Source organism: Melozone crissalis, unplaced genomic scaffold (genome assembly GCF_028551555.1).
Source record: "Melozone crissalis strain CALT ecotype California unplaced genomic scaffold, PUWL_Pcris_2 ptg000041l_1, whole genome shotgun sequence".
In the NCBI taxonomy this organism is placed as follows: domain Eukaryota; kingdom Metazoa; phylum Chordata; class Aves; order Passeriformes; family Passerellidae; genus Melozone; species Melozone crissalis.
Window position 1 is genome coordinate 8,188,983 of NW_026535819.1, and position 19,022 is coordinate 8,208,004.

General features: G+C 44.2%; 1 protein-coding gene across 1 annotated transcript in view; it reads right to left on the reverse strand.

Moving 5' to 3' along the window:
• The window catches only part of PAPPA (pappalysin 1), a 174,548-nt gene that overhangs the window by 144,706 nt on the left and 10,820 nt on the right, over nucleotides 1-19,022 (reverse strand). The window contains exon 2 of the mRNA XM_054283889.1: nucleotides 2,384-3,452. Coding sequence (XP_054139864.1) covers nucleotides 2,384-3,452 — 1,069 coding nt within the window. The remainder of the gene's footprint in view (nucleotides 1-2,383; nucleotides 3,453-19,022) is intronic.

The following is a 19,022-nucleotide window of genomic DNA, read 5'->3' on the forward strand; positions in this document are numbered from 1 at the left end:
AAATAAAGTTCAGAAAATTTTTATTGTAACCATTTCATCTTTCTTCCCTCTGTTTCCTCACCAGATTGAAGGATCTTTGTCCTTTCTTCTTCTATTATTGGACTGAACTTTGGTGGAAGAAATACCTGAACTGAGATGTGAGCTCTCCATGGCTGCAACATCTTCACTGCTGTGGTGCAAGGTCTGCACCAGAGGGGACTGAGGACTCTTGGCCAATGAAAGCGATGACAAGAGGGGTTGGGGATGCAAAATGGGCCCAGATGGTGCCAACCAGATTTTTACTTTGTCACTAATTGACATGGAAATCTCTCTCTCAGGGGATGAGGCTGACAGCAATACCAAAGCCAAACATAGGGTTTGAATCTTCACCCTTGTACTCAGTAAAGGCTTTGCTGCCAAAATCACTGCCCTAAACCTGTATTTGTTAACCTAAATTCCCAAAGCAGTGTGAGTTAGGCTTACAAACTTCAGTGATAAATCCACAGGCCTAACTGCTCTATTTTGCCTTACTGAGTACAAACTCTTGCCACAACAGCGAATTTGGCCTCTGCCAAAGCACATCAGCCACCAAATAAAGGCTCCAGAGATATGGAATTTCTCCTACTGCCCTCTCTGGTTTCATTGCCAATGATCAATGCTGCAATACAATGTCTGTGCAAAGATAGACAAATTAAATGTCTGTCACAAAAAAAAAAAAAAAAAAAAAAAAAATCTTTATAGCATCTCTGGATTTTCTGAGGCTCGAGGCTGTGGAAGAGGATCTTCAGGCCTCCCCTACTCTTTGAGGTCAAGAGGAGGTTTTTCTCAAGTCAAAATGAAGTTATAGATGATCTATGAGATCAAGGCCATGAGATCTAAGTCCTCCAGACAAGCTCAGCCAGGTGGTTGTCTCCAAATTGTATTATGCTGGTCACAGAACAAGTGATAAAAGGTTACTGTCAGATTAAAAATAATGTATTTTTTTCCTAAAAATTGTATTAGTTGCTACAGCTAACACCTTGAATTCTCAGAACTACAGTGTTAAAGCAGTCCAATTTGCATTATGCCTTTGATGATATTTGCTTAGTTGAGTTCCTCTCCATTTGAACAGTATTAAAAATTGGTATTTTTCCTTTCAATGTTTTCAAGCATTAATATTTAAAGAATTTCCTCATTTGAGCTTTGTTCACTGGTAAGTGACTGAAGTCAAAGTGAGCTAGAAGGAGTTTTTAAAAAACAACCTTGCTGGAGTAAAAAAAAAAAAAAATTGGCTTTTCTTTCCAACTTAATTATGTGTATTTAAAGCTCCAGTAGAGCTGATAATGTTGTTTAAAAATTTCTCTCTATTAAGGAAGCTATAAATATAGCCTGAATTGCTGCAATGGAAAACACTCCTGAAGAGTTTGTACTTTCCTTCTTTACCTGAACTTTAGTGTTGGGTATTTAGACCATTTAGAAGTTTACCCTCTATGGCTCCATGAATTGCCCTAAAAAAGCTGTAACACGGAATGCAGACAACAGAATGTCAGCTTTAATCTTCATCTTTTCTGTGCTTATACTTCTAACTCATTCACAAGAAACACAATATTACTTAAACATACTAACTTGTCTGAATTTGGAGTAATTGTAGGAATGTGGTACACACCTGATGCAAGTTATTTGACTGTGCCACTCCGCAAACTGCAGCCCAAGGAAGCCTGAGCTGAGGAGCTGAGGATTTTATGAGCTCACATCCACCCACAGAAAGCTGCCCTGCAATGAAGTGGCATTACCCCTGTTCTCATTTATATTTAGAAAGGGGCAGAGAAGAGTTTCATTACCACACAGAGTGTGCAACAGGAACCTGGAACCCACCTCCCTCCTCACAGCCCCCAGACTCAGCTGTGCCTCCACAGCAGTGCCCGCAGAGAGCTGTACACAGCACTAAGAGTATGGAGTTACCTACCTACCTTCACAGAAGTGCTACAGAATTAAAGTCTACCTAAGAGTATTCATGTTCTGTTTCATGCCTGAGGGCCTTTTCCCTTTCCAAATACACATGAGCTTTCTGTGACATCTAATCCCCACTCCTCAGAGTCTGGAGTTAAAATAAACTGTGCACTGTTACAATATGCTGCTCATAGCCAACAACTAATGGGTCTCTCAAAATTGGCTGCTTCAGCCTTTAGCACAGATTTTCCTTAGCCTGGCTGGAGAATACCAATTCAGGGGTAAGACACTGCTGAGACCATTACTGAGATTGCATTTGGAGAACTGCAATGTGAGCCAAATACTGAGAAAAAAAAAAAAAATTCATTAAACTCCAAACCCCATAATAGCAACAATGAAAGCCTTCAACAGCCAGCAGGATGATCGATACCCAGACAGATATTCATCAATACGACCATAAAAAGAAATTGCCTACCTGTAAGGAGAATATGGGTCAAAGCAGGTCTTGGTGACTTCTGTTATCTCTGGGTTGCAGCACTCCCCCCCATCGAAGTTGTACCTCTCGTAATTACAATCCATGTCACACACCCCGTTCTGCTTCTTCTTGTTGAAGAGCGCGTGGCGCACGTGCCGGCAGTCGCCGCCGTCGTAGCCCGTCAGGGTGTGGTTGCACTCGGGGTCACAGTTCTCATCCCCAATCTTGCTGATGTCGCAGTTGGCCAGGATGAGCCGGTGGCGAAGGGAAGAGTTCTTCACCTCCAGCACCTCCAGCTCCCAGGTGATGTTGTAGCGGCTGAAGGCCTCGTTCAGGTGCTGGTGCTGGAACTCGATCTGCTGCTGGCTGACCGTGGGGTTCTGGTGTTGGTCGTCGTACAGGTTCACCACACGGTAGCGCACGGTTTTGTTGCGGCGGAACCTGGGCAGTTTGTTGTAGCTGGCGATGACGTCCGTGTTGTCACACACCGTCTGCCCGCAGAGAGGAGGCTCCAGGCTGGTGTCCAGCAAATAGCCGTGGTGGTAGCTGAACTTGGTCTGAGGGCTACTGCCGTCCTTCATGGGAGACCAGGAGCTTTTCACATTCAGTAAACTGTCTTGAAGAACGAGCTGAGGTAGGGGCGTGTCTTGCCTGTGAACTGCCTGCTCCATGTCCAACAAGATCTCCTTTTGAGATCGGGCTGTCCTCCAGAGGCTGAAGTGCTCCACGTAACCCCGGTAGTTCTGGTTCAGGGCGTTTCCTCCCAGCATGAGCACCTTGCACTTCAAGGTCAGCAGGCTGAAGATGCTGCCCACTTGCTCTCCGCTCATGGCCACCTGGGCGCCGTTGACATAGAGTCTCATCAGGCGCCCGTCGTAGGTGGCAGCCAGGTGCACCCACTGGTTGGGGAGGTAGCTACGGTGTGCTGCAATGGTGGTGACTTTGCGAGCACGGTCCGTCTTCAGCGAGAAGAAATAGCGGGGGTCTCTGTTCCCCTGGTCACTCACGGTGTTAATCCCCAGGACCCAGCCTCGGTCACGGGAGGTGTAAGAACATTTGTCATACAGTCCTATGTGCCCCCAAAAGAGAAATAGGAATAAATAAGGATGACAGAATGAAGGCGTTAGTCTTTAAGTTGTGTAAATATATCTCTCTAAATGTATATACACACACTCACCTACATCTGTTAGATAGTTAGTGCACAAGGAAGACTTTAAATCATGTAGTGCACCATTGTGGGAGGTCATGTCAAGACTTCCTAATTAAAGGTAAAGATTTGCCAGTGGCAGGTACAAATGGGATTCCCTTTTCCTGACCAAAGTCCAAAACTTTCCTGCAAATTCCTATCAGCAAAACATTGGACTGTGCATTTGGTTCTTCCCTTCCCTCAAGCCATTCATCAGTGGTTGAAAACAAAAACAGTCTTGAGAACCAATCCCTGCTGATGTCACTCATCCCTCATACCCCTGAACCATGTGTCTAATAAGGTCCAGAAGGAAAATAAATACAAAATCTAAATTCTGTACACTTTGAGAAGCACTGAGCAGCTGCAGTCACCTTGTTAAGTTCAACCATGCAAATCCTGCAGAGAGTGAATGGGATGTGTTCAGGCTGCCTTCAAAGTCATACCCAACAAAAGCCAGTGGGCACATGGCATACACTGGTATACACCACACGGGGGAAGGGCAAGAAATCCACACAGATGGACATCCCCAGAAAGATGAACATTCAGAAATGTTCCTGCCCCCTCACAGGCATATTTCCTCACAACTCAATGAACCACAGAAAGACTTCTCTCCCAAAGAGTAGATCCATACTAAGAGCTCTCTCACCCAGCCCTCAGACAGCTCCAAGCAGTGGACAGAGCCCATTCCTCCGCAGTTTGGGACACAAGGCTCAGCCAGTTAAAGACAGACATTTCCATCCTTCAGTCCTCAAAGGCCAAGGGCTGCAGGGACACCCCTCACCAAAAACAAAATCATTGGAGCTTTCAGCACCAAATGGCCTTTCTACTATCAGCACATAGAAAACAATCCTTCCCCAGAGCCTCCACTTCCAAAAGCCTAAAGGAAAATCATAAATCTCTGACAGTTCAGTCCTCGTGAAAAGACTAAATATCCCCTTACCTCACCCCTGCACCCTCACCCTCCCCTCACTACAACCAAATAACATCTTCTGCTTCTGACTAAGTTGCTCAAGAGCCATCTGTTAACAATCACTCATTAACAGTGCAGTCTTGTCTAGTATCAACAGAGCAAAGGTTACAGGAGCATTCACTGTATTTTTCCTCCCCTCTCCCAGCACCCACCTTCCCCCCTTCTCCTCACACCCTGCCCCTCTCCACCTCCTCCCCCTGTAAAAAAAACTCTTCTGATGGGAAAGTTAAAAACATTTAAACGGGCCTTTTTTCTGCACGCTGGTATTTTGCTAGGGATTCTGAGCTCCCCCTTTTCCTGTTTCCTTTGGAAGAGAGATCCCAGAGTTCGGAAGGTAATGTGTTTATTCATCTGTAGGGTGCACTCAGTTCAAAACCTTTTCAAGACCAGCTTCTGGTTTATACTGCTACTTCTGATCATGAGAAAGGAGAGGAGGAGAACCAGGCAAGGAAAAAACAAATGTGCTAAAAAAAAAAATTACATTTGCTGGGATGGGTATTTACCCGAGGAACTTGTGATATGAGAGCCAAAGCTACCAATAACCTTCTGGAATCTGTTTTTGAAGCATTTTTAAGTTTTTCTTTAGGAAATAAATGCTTTCACATAGCATTCATTTTCAGATGGATGAGAGCCCATAAAAGTCTGTATTTTTATGCATCTCAAATGAAGGTATTGTCCAGTGATAGTGGGTGGATAATATTGCAATGAATAAGAAGACAGCTGGCAAGACAAGTCCCTCTCCCAAATAAGTCATAAAAATCTCAGCTTATTGTAATAAGACCATTAGAGCTGATCAGGCATTTTGTAAGAGAGTTTTTGCCTGCCAGGAAATGCCAGCATGGTGAGAGAAGAAAAAGTGATGCAGAAATGGGCTTGTCCCAACAAATCCCTCTGAGAATCTGCATGTCTTCTGCATGGCCAGGGGAACCCCAGGGACTCCCTGGGCTGTTTTGACTGAGGCACAGAAGAAAAACTCAACCCTGCCACAATCCCCACCATCTCCAGCCTCATTTGCACCTTCAGTGACCAAATCCTCCAAGTGTGTGGATCACAGAGCAGCTGCACACACACATAAGCTGCTCCACCTGTTTCTTCAGGCATCCAAGATCCCCACGGTTGGATGGACAGCTGGAAGTCCTGGAACAGGTCTCCAGTTCCAGGAAAGTCCACCGTGCAGTTTTTAAGGGTCAAGAGATTTTGCTCTTTACACTGACCAGGGCTAGAAATATTCCCCCAAAGAACTGAAATTATTGCAGGATGCAAATCCAGTTTCCCAGGCAGCATTTAAAGAAAATCTTCCTCTCTCTGAAGCCCTACCTGATGCTGGTGATTGACCTCAGCTGAGCATGAGGAGCTGCTGGAGGAATACTACAGAATAGTAGCAATCCTCCCTTGCCTTTGAGCCTTTAAACCCTGATGTGATGCAACGTGTCTTGAGTAGGGCTCAAACAGCTGCCATCAATTCAAGATTTACAGGGAGCCAAAGAAGGACAGGAAAAGAAAAAATCCAGTGACAATAGGGACACCACTGAACACACCAGTATGAAAGCTGATGAACTAAAACACTCTACTATTCCAGTTCCTTGCATTTTCTACTTTAGGGCAAAGGTCATTGCTGAATCCTTATGCCACGTACAGCATTATTTTCTCAAACTTTTACTATTGCAGACTCCAACTCTTGATGAAAAGATGGATTGAGCACAAGCCTTTCAGCAGCAAGAGTTTGTTTTATTCTTAAGAGAAATGGAAAAATTTAGAAAAAGGAACAAGAAACCCACACTCCCTTGTGCTGGGATAAGAAACCCAACTCCCTAGCAAGTTGTACCAGTTCCTTATGACCCTCTTTTGCTTGAATGCTTCACCTATTTTCCCAATCCTTCCCTTTACTTTTGGCTTTGGACAGAGGATCCTCCGGCTAAGGGAGTGTCACTTTTCCATTTTGTCCCCAGCACAATGAAACTAATTTCAGCTGGGACACTGGATGTCATAATAAAAGAATTTATTACTTCTTCTATGACAACTAATAAGGGCAAAGCCATTGGAAGAGGGACATGTGAAATAATTGCCAGAATTTCTGAAAACTGAATAATTTGATGTTTTCACAATTTATTTCAATTTAGTAAAAGGTTCCATAGCCGTGAGTTGTTTCTCAGACATAATTAAGAACATTTTAAACAAGAAGAGGCCTCTTTTACCCCAAACAAGGCTGGTTTCGAGCAAAATCACCCCACATAATGGTTGACACTCCAAATTTTAAGTCAGCTGTGACCACAATCAACATTTACATGAGAAATGTACAGAGTTTAAATTCTCATTTACACTGAGAAATCTTTACAATAATGCAGTAAAGGACATTTTTAGCTACTTAATATCTCTTTACCAACCAAAGAGGCCTCATGGTAAATGAGACACAGCCAATGACTGAAAAACCACAATTTGGCGAATGTGCCTGAAGTTTCTGAGCCAAGAAATGGTGTGAAATAAAACTGATGTTTGTTTTCCCCACAGAAATTAGATTAAAAAAATATGTACAAGTTTCATACGGCAGCAAACAGTTTTCTTCACTTCTGCTTGCCCTGAGTTGCTAGAAAGGGATGGAGCTCCAGCTGAGGAGAACACTGACAGCCCTTCCTACTCCTTAGTCTGAATGATTTTTTCCTTCTAAAGCTCTTGTTCCTGAAGCCCAAGGGATTGAAATGGAATGTTGTATTTAATTAAAAAGAAAAAAAGTAAAAAAAAGAAGAGGTGGTAGTTCATCTTTCCAGCAAGAGGCTCTGGAAGCCTCCCTTCCCCACAAAGGAGTGAGTCACTTCTTGGAGGACTTTGGAGATGTGCACAAACAGAGGAAGATGCCACATTCCTTTATGCTTGGCCAGAGACAGACTTCAATGGCCCACAAGGCTTCTTCCAGTCCTATGATGTTTGTCCCTTATAGGAAAAGTAAATTCCTAGGCATCAAAAGAGTGGGGAAAGCTGGATAATTCAACTCCAGCAGCTCAAAGCCAAAAGCCAAACATGGAAAATGAGAAAGACAGTCTCCTTCTTTCCTTTTACAAGCAAAATCTCAGCTCTTTGGCTACTGACCCACAACAGCTCCACCATCACTGTCCATCTGACCTCTTCCAGGACCCCCTAACCAATGCCAGCATTTATGACCCACTTTGTTTTCAGGACTTTTCTGGGGATTTAAAATGAGCCACATCCTTACATGGGCTCTGTGCACTGGGCAGGGTTTGGCAGCATGAGCACAGCACGGAACACCATCTGCTGAACTTGTGGGAGACAGCCCTGGGTGAGGACAGGAGGCATTGCTGTAACTGGGACGGGAGCAGAGGAGCAGGAACTCGCAGCTGGAGGCTGCTGGAGCCAGAGCAGCCCTCTGTGGGCAGAGTTTGACACAAGAGAGGCTGGAGTAGCCCATCCAAGCTGCTGTAACCCACTGTCGTGCTATAAACAACATCCTCCAGGGCCTCCTTCTCTCACTTCAGTGCCATTTCTTATGTCTGGATAACAGCAATCTTTGCAGCAACCAACCCAGGCATAGAACGAATGAAGAATTTCATTCTCCACGCAGGAAAAGTTTCCTCTCTTTGCTGAGCAATGGGAAGTGGGGGAAGAGTGAGAGAGGGGAAGGCAAAAGTAAAAGTAAAAAAAAAAAAACAAAAAACTTGTTATGGTTTCATTTCCAGGAGGGTGAGGTGGGGGAAGGGGAAGAGGGAGCTGAGTTTGACTTTGAACACATCAGGTGCTGCGGAGCCGTCAGAGCCGCGCAAGGCAGAACAGAAAACAGTGCCCTGCACTTCTGAAAGTTGGCCGTGCCTGTTTTGCTGGGAGACTCCAACCAGAGGTGACAGGACTCAGTTATGAAAGGGGAATTTAGGTCAACAATCAAAGCTGCAGTCAGGGGGCCCAAGAACAGGGAGCTAAAGGTTGGGGCTGTTTTTTTCTTTAGCATGCTTTAATCGTTCAGTATCAAAGCGCAGAAGAACGCTTGAAAGAGCAAATATTCTACAGGAACCTATAGAAAGCTTTTATCTGTCCAGAGGAAAATAATTAAAACCGACAGATTTGGGTTAAGTATCCCCATGTTCCATGCAATTGGATAAGTCAGTGAAGATCCACTGGAGCAGTTCTTGAGTTCTGCACTGGATATTTCATGGTGTGACGTTGAACCCAATATAGTTTTACAAAGGGGAGAAATAATCACTCCTTTCCTTTGCTGTGCTTCCCCCAGCCCCACTTCCTTCCACAACAGTTAAATAATTCAAAGTCCAGAGTACTTAAGGCAACATCTCTGTCTATACCATTTCCAACACAGCTAAGAGGCCTCCTGAGGTCACCCCCTGAGACAAGGAGCAGTTCAAGAAAATCACCTAAGGCTTGCTCAGGTGGCAATGTACTACTTAAAGAGCAAAAAGGGGATGTTTGCTGCTGCTATCAATCTAGCTGAATTCACACCAGGCTTTATCCTTTACAAGCTATGCCAGAGGATTCAGACCTGAGAGAGGACGGAGTTATTTTTGTTCTGCTGGGAAAGACAAGAACTTCATCGTGTAGAAATACAGAGTTAATACAGCCATGCCTAATTAACATTGAGAATTTAGCCCCAGGCTCTTTAAAATCAAAATCTTTATATCAGTGTAATTTAGCATCAAATTAGGCGTACATTGTGTACTGTTTCTCAAATTCCCAGTCACTCATTTGCTCAATGAGATACCTTGAAGTCTGAAAACAGGGAGGTGAGAGCAACTACAGCAGCAAGACATGAATTTATAGTGGCTGGTTAGTTATGAACATTACATAAATCCTTCCCTGTTGATAATGAAATCATGTGGGCTGCAAGAGAGCAGCCACTGGCATGGACAATCATATTAGTGACACTCCAGTGAGCCTATTGTGGGAATACACCCGCTAACAGTATAGAAGAGCTTACTGCAAATACATCTGGTAGGCTGGGCTTAGTGAGAAATTACAGATTGTGAGGGTTTTGAGGTGTAAGGGAACACACAGCACAGGGCAGAGGAGGAGCTGAGCCCTTGCAGTGTTATAACAGGGCCAGCCCAGGGCTGGGAATGGCTTTTCCTTTTTCTCCTTCATCTACAGCCTCAGCGTAAACAAGGGTTAGTGGGAAGGTTTGCTCCTTATCTAGATCTCCATAAGCATTTCACAATAAAGCTGCAGGACCAGTGGAGACTGGTGCTTGGTGAATAAACTGTTTATGATCTAATAACTAGCTTTAGGCAGCCTTTTAGATGGACAGAAAAATGCATATCCTTCACAAGGGTCAAACTTCAGTCCTCCCTACAAAGTCTGGGATCACAGGAACATTCCAGACAAGGGTAAGGATATTGTAATACCTGCAAAACTATTTATTTCTCCTGCCTTGTTCTGAGAAACAACTGGACATTTTTGGATGAAGCTTGGAAAACCAGTATGTGTCCATGTTACTAGAGATGATTTTAACACACACACAGGCATAGGGACAGTGAAGATGGTAGAGACAGGTTTCTCTTGGATCCTGCTTGAAGTCAAACTCTGATGTTCCATCAGGAAATCACTGCTGTATGTCACAAATATGGGAGGCTTTGCATCCAGCTTGATTCAGACAAGAATTCAGGATTTTGGCTGCCAATTTAGACACTCTAATGTTGCCTTATTAAAAAGTTGAGTTTAGTGTTTATGAAAACCCAGATAACCTTCAAGAATCAGGATGGAAAGCACTCAGTAAGTTTGTTGGTTTAGCTGAAAGGGATCATCACACACCTCTGAACTCCCAAGCTTATCTCTGCTCACTTCCCAGCAGAACCAGGGTACAAATTAACCCTCCCATTGTACCTGAGACAGCTGATTCACCTCCAGAGAAAACCAGCATTAGCACCATTCCCACTTGAAAAGCAGGTGTTGCAAAACACAGGGATACACATCAGGAGGAATGCATGGAAACCATTCATCTTTCACAGACACATGCACAGCACACACAAACCTGAGAAAAAGGACACGGAGATAAAGGCACAGCAGCACAAGGGTCACTGGATTTACACAGATTAAGGAACCCAGGAGTGTTTGGTGGAACACAAGTCACCTCTGCTTCCATATCTCCTCTTCCTCCCTGTGCTGTTTGCCAAACAGTGATTAGCTATCAAAGCTCTACAGAGAAATTTACTCTTGCACACACTGAGTGGCTTTCCTCCCCTTTGTAAGAGTTAATGCTTGAGAGCAACCACAGAGTATCTTCTGTGGAAAGAACAGACACGTAATACCATAACTTCCAGGCAATCTAAATGATAAAGAGATATTCCTGGGCTCCTTTTAGAAAACAGCAGAGAGAATTGATCATAAACTGGGTCAAGATAGGTCAGCATACCTCAGAGCAGATCAGATGGCCAGAGCATCCCAGGAGGAAATATCCTCCTGGAAGGATTATTAGGGGCACATCTGTGCCATCAGATGACCGTGCACAATACCCATCAGCTCACGGGGAGTTCAATATGGCATTTCCTTTCAAAATGTGCTTTGTGTCTGACAAGCAGTGCAAGTCAATCAGCTGTGGCAGCGCCCGAGCCCGGAGCAGGGCTGGAAACGCACCCGACACGCTGCCCTGGACGGCCACAAACACGGGGCTGGGAGAGCTGGAGCCCTGCACACGGGTGCCTTGTGGTGCTGATCAAAACACACAGCCAGGATTAAAGCGGGGGACAACAACATGGCTTGTTTTGCCTTTCAGATTTCCCTCGTCTCTGACCTTTACGGGAGCTTTAGGGCAGCGCTGGAACCAGCTGAGCAGTTACTACTCCCAGCTGCAGCCAGGAGAGCTTTTACACCATTGCACAATGTGCGTGTGTGTGTGTTTGCAGGGGGGAGGTTAGGGCTGGAGAACAAAGGAGGAAATCTAGTGGCACCTAAATCAAACATTATGATCAATGAGGCAGTGGGAAGAGAACCTGGGGAGCAGGGACAACCTTACAACCTTTCCAGGATCAGACAGATGGCCAACATCCACATTATTACAGAAACAAAACAAAAACAAAAAATTCCATGAATGCAAAACTAGGGCACCCTGCGAGGAGACTGTAAAAATCACATCATGATAGCTTAGACTTGTCTTTGTAATTGAGGGGCATTTCCACATGAAACAGTTCTAGTTATTTAATTGGATTTTGAGAACATTCTTGGGCAGACACTTTGTGAGTGCAAAACTGAGTAGTTCCAGTGCATTTGAGCTGATTTATACCCTGCAAGGACTTTGCCTTGTGAAAATTAAATATCTTATTGTAAAAAATATCTCAGATCTTATCCAGACCCAAATATCTTATTGCATCTGGCTTTCCCATATGACTGCATCTTTCCTGTACTAATAGAAACAACTGAGGCATTTATCAACCTTCAAAGAACTGACTCCAAAACAATCCACAGAGGAGGAGGCTGCAATAGCAGTGGGGAGAAGGGAGCTGATCCTGCCTGCTTTCTGCTGTTGCTTATGAAAGGGATCTGGGCCTTCACTAATCCTGACTATTTCATGCCTCAAATTCCCTGCTCCATACTTGCACACAAGTTCCAAACCCATACACAAACCACAGAGATATTTCTGCTTTCTAGGAAACGTCCTACTGAAAAAAAACCTGCCTCTCTAACATGATATAACTATTATAGTATGCATTCCAGATAGGCTGGAGTCACCACATACTAACCTAAGTATAGAATTTTAGAGCTTTATTATTCTGCTCGGTTTGAATCCAATTTCATTTGTTTTGGTATGATTTTCCTCCTGGAAATACCTGAGCCTGTATTTCTGCTCTACAAATACCAGTGATCACTTGATCTGTGAGCACAAATAAATAGACATCTAAAAGCAAATCCTCACACAGATACTCATGATGTCTTAGAAGTACATGGAAACAAATTCACACCTATTAAACCGAAGACTGTAGCTGTGAAAATTCAAACTTTAGTTCTTAAAGGACAAGATGGGACAGCGATGGGCAAACCTCCAAAAGGTCACAATTCTGCTTCGCTTTCCATAAGTGTTGCCAAAGCTAAATCCTTCTCGAAAGTAATTGACCTTCTCAAGTCTGCAGAACTGGGAGAAAAATGTAAAAGAAACAAGCTACCTTGGAAGATTTTTGGCAATTCTTGTATTTAGCTGAGCAGCAGGAAATATCATATGTCCAACCTTTCTTATGTTATTTCAGCCCTTCTACTTCTGGTTAAATTTGGAAGCAGAGCAATGAAGACTAACAAAATACCATGTACAGGCACGATTTTCTCTGTGCAGGGGCCTATATATACATGTGCACATGGCTTGGAGGGAGCAGACTGGGGCATTTGGAGCACTTGGCTTGAATTTGAGTTTTGAGGAACAGTCTCCAGCTGGGGATGGCTCAGATGAAATGAAATCCAGTCTCTGAACACTAATTAGCTTCAACAGGGTTTTGGTCAATGTTTGCAACTCAGCTAAAGCCACAGGAATAGGTCATTCCAGTATCCTGCATCCCCTGGACTGGGGTTCTGCCCTGAGAGTGAGGCAGACCACCCAGCAAGGAGATGACAAGTAAAAGTCACCCCCAAGTTATTCTCTGCTTTCTCATCCACTTTGTTTTTAAGGGTCTGCTGTGTTGGCTTCACATTCCTGGCATTGTCAATGGTCCCACCTCCAGAGGGAAACTTGAATTTTTGGTCCCTCAAGTCTGTTCTAGAGGTAAACTCTCAGCATCATTGAGGTCAACAATAAAGCTCTTACAACCTTCAATGAGAAGATTACAGTCTTGTTTTTCTGGTGGTTTTCAGACAGTGCACTGGACTGTTTATAGGGGAGAAGTCAAGTCATTGCTCAGCACATCATTGTGGAAAAAGGTGACAATATCTAAATAGGACTAAAAATACCATATGGAACAGAGCCTTACAATTCAACTGCAGTGATGGTGAGGAAACACCACAATCAGCTGGAATTATTGTGGTGATCAGAAATATCCTACCAGTGTCAAGGAGAGCCCATAGAAATTAAAAAAAGATAAATAAAAAGATTTGAAATTAGTATCTTAGTGCTGCTTGTGCTTTACTGTTGGCTTCAACCATTTTTCCAGTAATAGCAAAAAAACCCCTCAGAATATTCTGACATTAGAAGTTCTTAGACACAATATGGGTGATCACTCTATTAATTCCTCTTTAAAGACCTTGCAGTTTGGAAAAACAATTAGTTCTCTATTGAAAGCTATGGTGACAGATATTCCACCACTTTGCTCAGAAAGGTTTTTCAATTACTGACTACTTTCAATTACTGACACTGCTAAAATACTCTGTTCTAAAGTTGCTTAGTCTCCACTGGATCCACTGGATTTACTTATGTCCTCTAGTATTCATTTCCAACCCACAATTATGAGTTTAATATTCTCAAAACACTCATTTAAAGATCATGGTGATCAAGTCACCTCCTAATCTTCTTGAGTCCAACACTTCAAGACTTGTTAGAAATCATATAATTATTGTCATTGCTAATTGTTTTCTCTCTAAATCCTCTCCCATACAACATCCTTCTTAAACTGTAGACACCAAAATGGGACAAAGTGCTTTGGCAACAGCCACTCCAGTGTCATTACAGGGGTAACACAACCTCCCCAGTCCTGTTCAATATCTCCTTGTTTACCCAGCCAACAATGACTCCAAACCTTTGGCCACAGCCCCGCATTGGCAGCTCACATTTACATGCTTTATCTATTCCAACAGGCAGTTGTTGCTCCACATTCAGCTTCCAGGTGAAAGATCCTTTCCTCCCATCCATCCTTTGTGTGTGACCTGCTGCCCCTCTCTCTATATGAATGACTTCACATTTGGCTTTACTCTAATGCATAGTTTTCATGTTCTCAGCTTTTGAAAACACCCAACTGAGAGTCCTGTTTTGGTCATTGTTTACCACTCCCTGCACTCTGCAACATCTGCAAATTTTATCAGCACTGATTTTGTTTCCTTGCAGGTTGTTGACAGAAAATATTAACTAGTAAAGAGCCAAGATTGCATTGTGCTGAATAGGAGGGAATGTGGCCAGAGTCACACTGTTCAGGCAATGGCTCTGTTTTTCAGCAGGGGAAAATAAATACCTGCAATACTCATGAATACGAGCTTACACAAATCAAGAGAAAAAAAGATGGGACAAATAGATAAGTAGGAGATTGGCAAGATGTGCCCCCTTTCTGTATTTCTGTCTCTTTGGCATTCCATAACCTCAGTCTTCCCTTTACAGCAGCACAGGAACCCAGCACAACCCTGGCCAGCAGGGCTTCTTGGCTGAGCATTCCAACCTGTTGGTGCCAATGAGTGGCATTTGTCATTCACTGCTCCATTCATGAAGCATTAATGACATTTTCTCTTCCTTACAACAGCATCTCTCTGCAGGCTGCTGAGAGCCATTATCCCACCTTTGGAGATGGAAAGGACAGAGCTTAGGGTACCTCGCTGCAATTGCAGAGCTGCAACTAAAACTCCAAAGCAATTCCTGTGCACTTCCACTCTGCCACAGAACCAGCAGCTGGAATTAGCAGGAGAGGGAGTCTGCTTCTCTCACAGAGGAGTTGCATCACTGCTGAAACAAACACCCTTTCTTTCTCCCCAAGCATCTAATTTATCACTGAAGGAAATCTCTGTTCTCTTTCTGAAAGCACCAGCCAAGAAGGAACCTCTACCCTTTGCAACAGCCTCTGTTTTCTTCTCTGCCAACTGGTCTCTGTCCCTCCTTTCCTTATAGAGCATCTTGTTGTAATGCCCTGCTAGAATAATGTTCACATAAACCCGTGTGCCTGTTCCAGCTTGTCCTGTCACCAGTGTGTGACAAGTGTCAGAGAAACCCATAAAAGCCAGGCTGTTGGCTCGACAGGGCAAAGGACACCATGTGTTGAACACATTGACAGCTCTCAATAAATAACAGCCCTGCTGAACAGCTGGTTGGATTGCTGGGGTTTGGAAGAATGTTGGCCACATTGCCTACTTGCGTGCGTCCTCTCGGTGAGGCACAGAAAATCCTGGTGTGGGGAGAGGAAATACATCACTCCCAGATTATACCAAAGAGGAATAAAAAAAGAAAGTATCTGAACAGAAGTTAAAATCTCTACTCAAGTTTTGTGGCCAATTTTGGACATACAGAAGTGCAATAGGTTGTTGGTTTGTTGATGTAGGTGCAAAAGATGTTCCTCCTGAGGGAGTGGAGAGTTGGGCGGTGGTAGGAAGAGCTGTCCTAATCTCATTTCCTTCTTCCCTCTCCCATGGAATACATAACTCCCATTTCATTCAGGCTGAGCACTCTCAAGTCTGAGAGCACAGAAACTGTTCACAGAACAGTTTGGCCTTCACAGCGTGAGGCAAAACACAAGGTTTTGGCAAAAAGACTTTTGCTTCTCTGCCTCTACCATCAGTGTTTGAGGCTCAGAGAAGAGTTTGGACCAACATTCAGCCTCCTCCTGCTGCAAGGTCTCTTCCTCCAGGAGTGCAAGTGCTCCCAGCCCACCTTTGCTGCCAAATCCCAGCCCTGCAGAAACCTCTGGAGAAGAAACACAGCCCCCTTGCTGTCTCATTTTGCCTCTGTGAGATGCAGCTGCTGTTGCTTCCCTCTCCGGCCTGTTCCATGGAACCTGCAGGTGTTTGCAGATGGCCATTTCCCAGTAAAAATGGGGTGGTATGCCGATGTTTAAAACAAAATAAAATAAACCCCCCCATGCTACAGTGTCCAGTTGAAGACCACTGCTGTTTGAGCATTGCCTCTGCTGAGACACAGAATGTAAACAGTCTGTTTGATTAAACCATCCCCAGCAAGAGGACTGCGGGGAATTCCAGCCTTTCCCAGCAGAAGATCCTCTGCTCTTCAATAATTCAGAACTCCTCAAAGGGCAAGAATGAATTGCTCAACTTTCCTGCAAGGAGAAACTGTTGATAGTTATGCTGGAATTCTTGGAGGAAGCTCACCAGTATAAACCAGGTCCATTTCCACCACTGCTCCACCCTGCTCCTTTATTTAACCTGCTGGCAGGCAAAGGGATTGTGCAACAATGGATAAACTCTGTCCATGCTGCAATGCAAAATCCTCACTTCTGATTTTCTTCCCCTCATTGAGATGGGAGGTGGAGGGGCCACACTGGGGTAGCCTTACAGATAAGACTTGACAGAAAATTGTTCAGTAAGAGAAACTACTCTTTCAAAAAAAAGCAATAGATAAGACTATTTTAAACCATCCCATTTTAAGGTTTGGAGATTCTGCCAGCACTGGACACCTTTTATAGTACACTTCTAAAACTTCGAGGCTCTTAGAACTAAAAGTGGGACCACAGCTTCTACATCTATTATATCTGTAAAAGCTCACTTAGCCCCAGATTCCAAACACACTCCTTATGGAAGAGAGGGAGCCTGGAATGGTGGCATGAGCCCTGCATTCACACCTTCCTCTGCCCAAGTGAAGAACCACGGCCCTGACCAGACTGCTTCCCGTAACTGACAGAGCCTTTCTATATCTGATGATCTTACTATGCATTTTGAGTGGCCAGAAAGATTTATTAGAGAATCCAATTGTCTCCTAGAAGGAAACAAACACCTAATCCACTCACCTTGTACCTGACACCAAGGTGCAGTGCTAAAGACACAAACCAGGAGCAGCCACAAGAAAATGGACTATTTATTCAGTTGCCCCTGTGCTGTCAGAGATTTGTGGGACCTCTGGAAAGAGTCAAAAAACATCCTGTGTTTTCCAGCTGCTGGCACGATTACTGTGCTTTGCTCATGCCCAGGATGACCACAGTCCCGTGTTACCCACTCCCCTGGGTCCTGCTCACTCCTGCCCCCTGAAGGGGTGGTTCTGTGAGAATGGTGTGCAACACCAGATGTACCATCAGCCCTGTGCTCAGACTATAGTGGACAATTATCCTTTGGGCTATTTTAGTCCTTTTACAGCCTTTGCGCAACTCAAGAGCAACAGTTTTGCCAGGAGCCAGAATCTAGATTTTGATGTTAAAACAACAGCAACAACAACAACAACAACAACAACAAAAACAGACAGAATCAGTGGATTTACCAAGAAGAAAATCTACAGTGTTACTGCAGTTGACCTTCCTGCTTGGGGTTCCCAAATGCTGTTCGTGCTGATTTCAAAGTAAATTTAGACCACAATTTTTCCCCACTTCTTTTATATTTTCCACAACGATGGGAAAAGATGAGGAAGACACAGAGTTAGACAGGCAAACATCTCATCAAAGAAACTCCTACAAGCAGATGGAGGGTAGGAAACATCCAGCAACCCTGCTGGCTCCAACCCACAGCCGGGCCTGGGTGCGTGGTTGATTTTCACCAACTAACTTTTCTTCCCGTGAACTTCCTCTGAGGGTGTTTGTTTATAAACAGAGGAGGGAATATTATTGCTGGAGATGGGACAGTACGGGCGGGGGTGAAGGAGTTGAGGCCACAAGCCTGGAGAGCAGAGTTCAGGAGTGTTTGTGGCCGGAAACACAAAGGGCTCACTGTAACACTGGTACATGGCCCAGTGCCACAGCCTGCAGGGATTACGATATAGGTATATGCAGAAAATACTTCAAAAAGCAAAAAACAACCCCACATTGTACAAATGTTTCCCACTGCATCACCATAACCATTACACACCCAAATAAAACCACCAACAGCGGTGACGGTGGTTGGAGGTTGCTCTGCACAACATTCTCCTCTCAGCTGGGTCAGTTTCCCCATTGCATGCTCTCTGTCTGTGCCCCAAGTTCTACACACTCACAGGTCTGAGGCAGCACCCCTCCCTGGTTTCCTTTCCAAAGGAGTTACTCTAGGTTTACATTGGTGTGTTCAACAGCAGAATCTGGCTTGTATTGCTCGGCCTTCCCTCTGCCAAGTATGTTTCAAAACTGTGTGTGTAATCCATTTAGTTAACATTTGCTTTTTCTCCCAGTACTCCTTTTCTCCCTGAACATCTCCATTCACGAGCTACAGCACAGGAGGCTTCCAATTCTTGTCTAGTTTACGCTGAAAATAATTCTCATTAAATTATCACTGGTGAAAGGTGCTGTTTTGACCTCTGAGAGGCTGCTCTGTTTATCCACAAGACAGATGACATGTAAGACAGTAGTAATGCAAGCTCCAGATTTCAACTTTAGCACCTCAGACTTTACAAGCACAGATGCTGCTGCATTCAGAACAAACTCCCAGGGATTGGATGTGCAGCCTCCCTGGTGATGCTCCTGACAGAAACACTGGCTGTGCCACGAGGGTGTGCACTGGGTGGGGATCCTTCCCCAAAAATCCCTTGGGGCCCCTTCTGCAGCCTCTCACCTGGCCTGGATTTAACTATGGGGTAAGATTTATGGAGTTGCTTTGTCCCTAATTTAATATACAGAGGCAGATTTTCAGCATTTCCTAAGAATATAAGAAGTTACAACTTCAATGTTTTACCAGCCATTTCAGCAAGTCAATACAATAATCAATGTGCAGACAGATAAAAAATATCAAAGTAT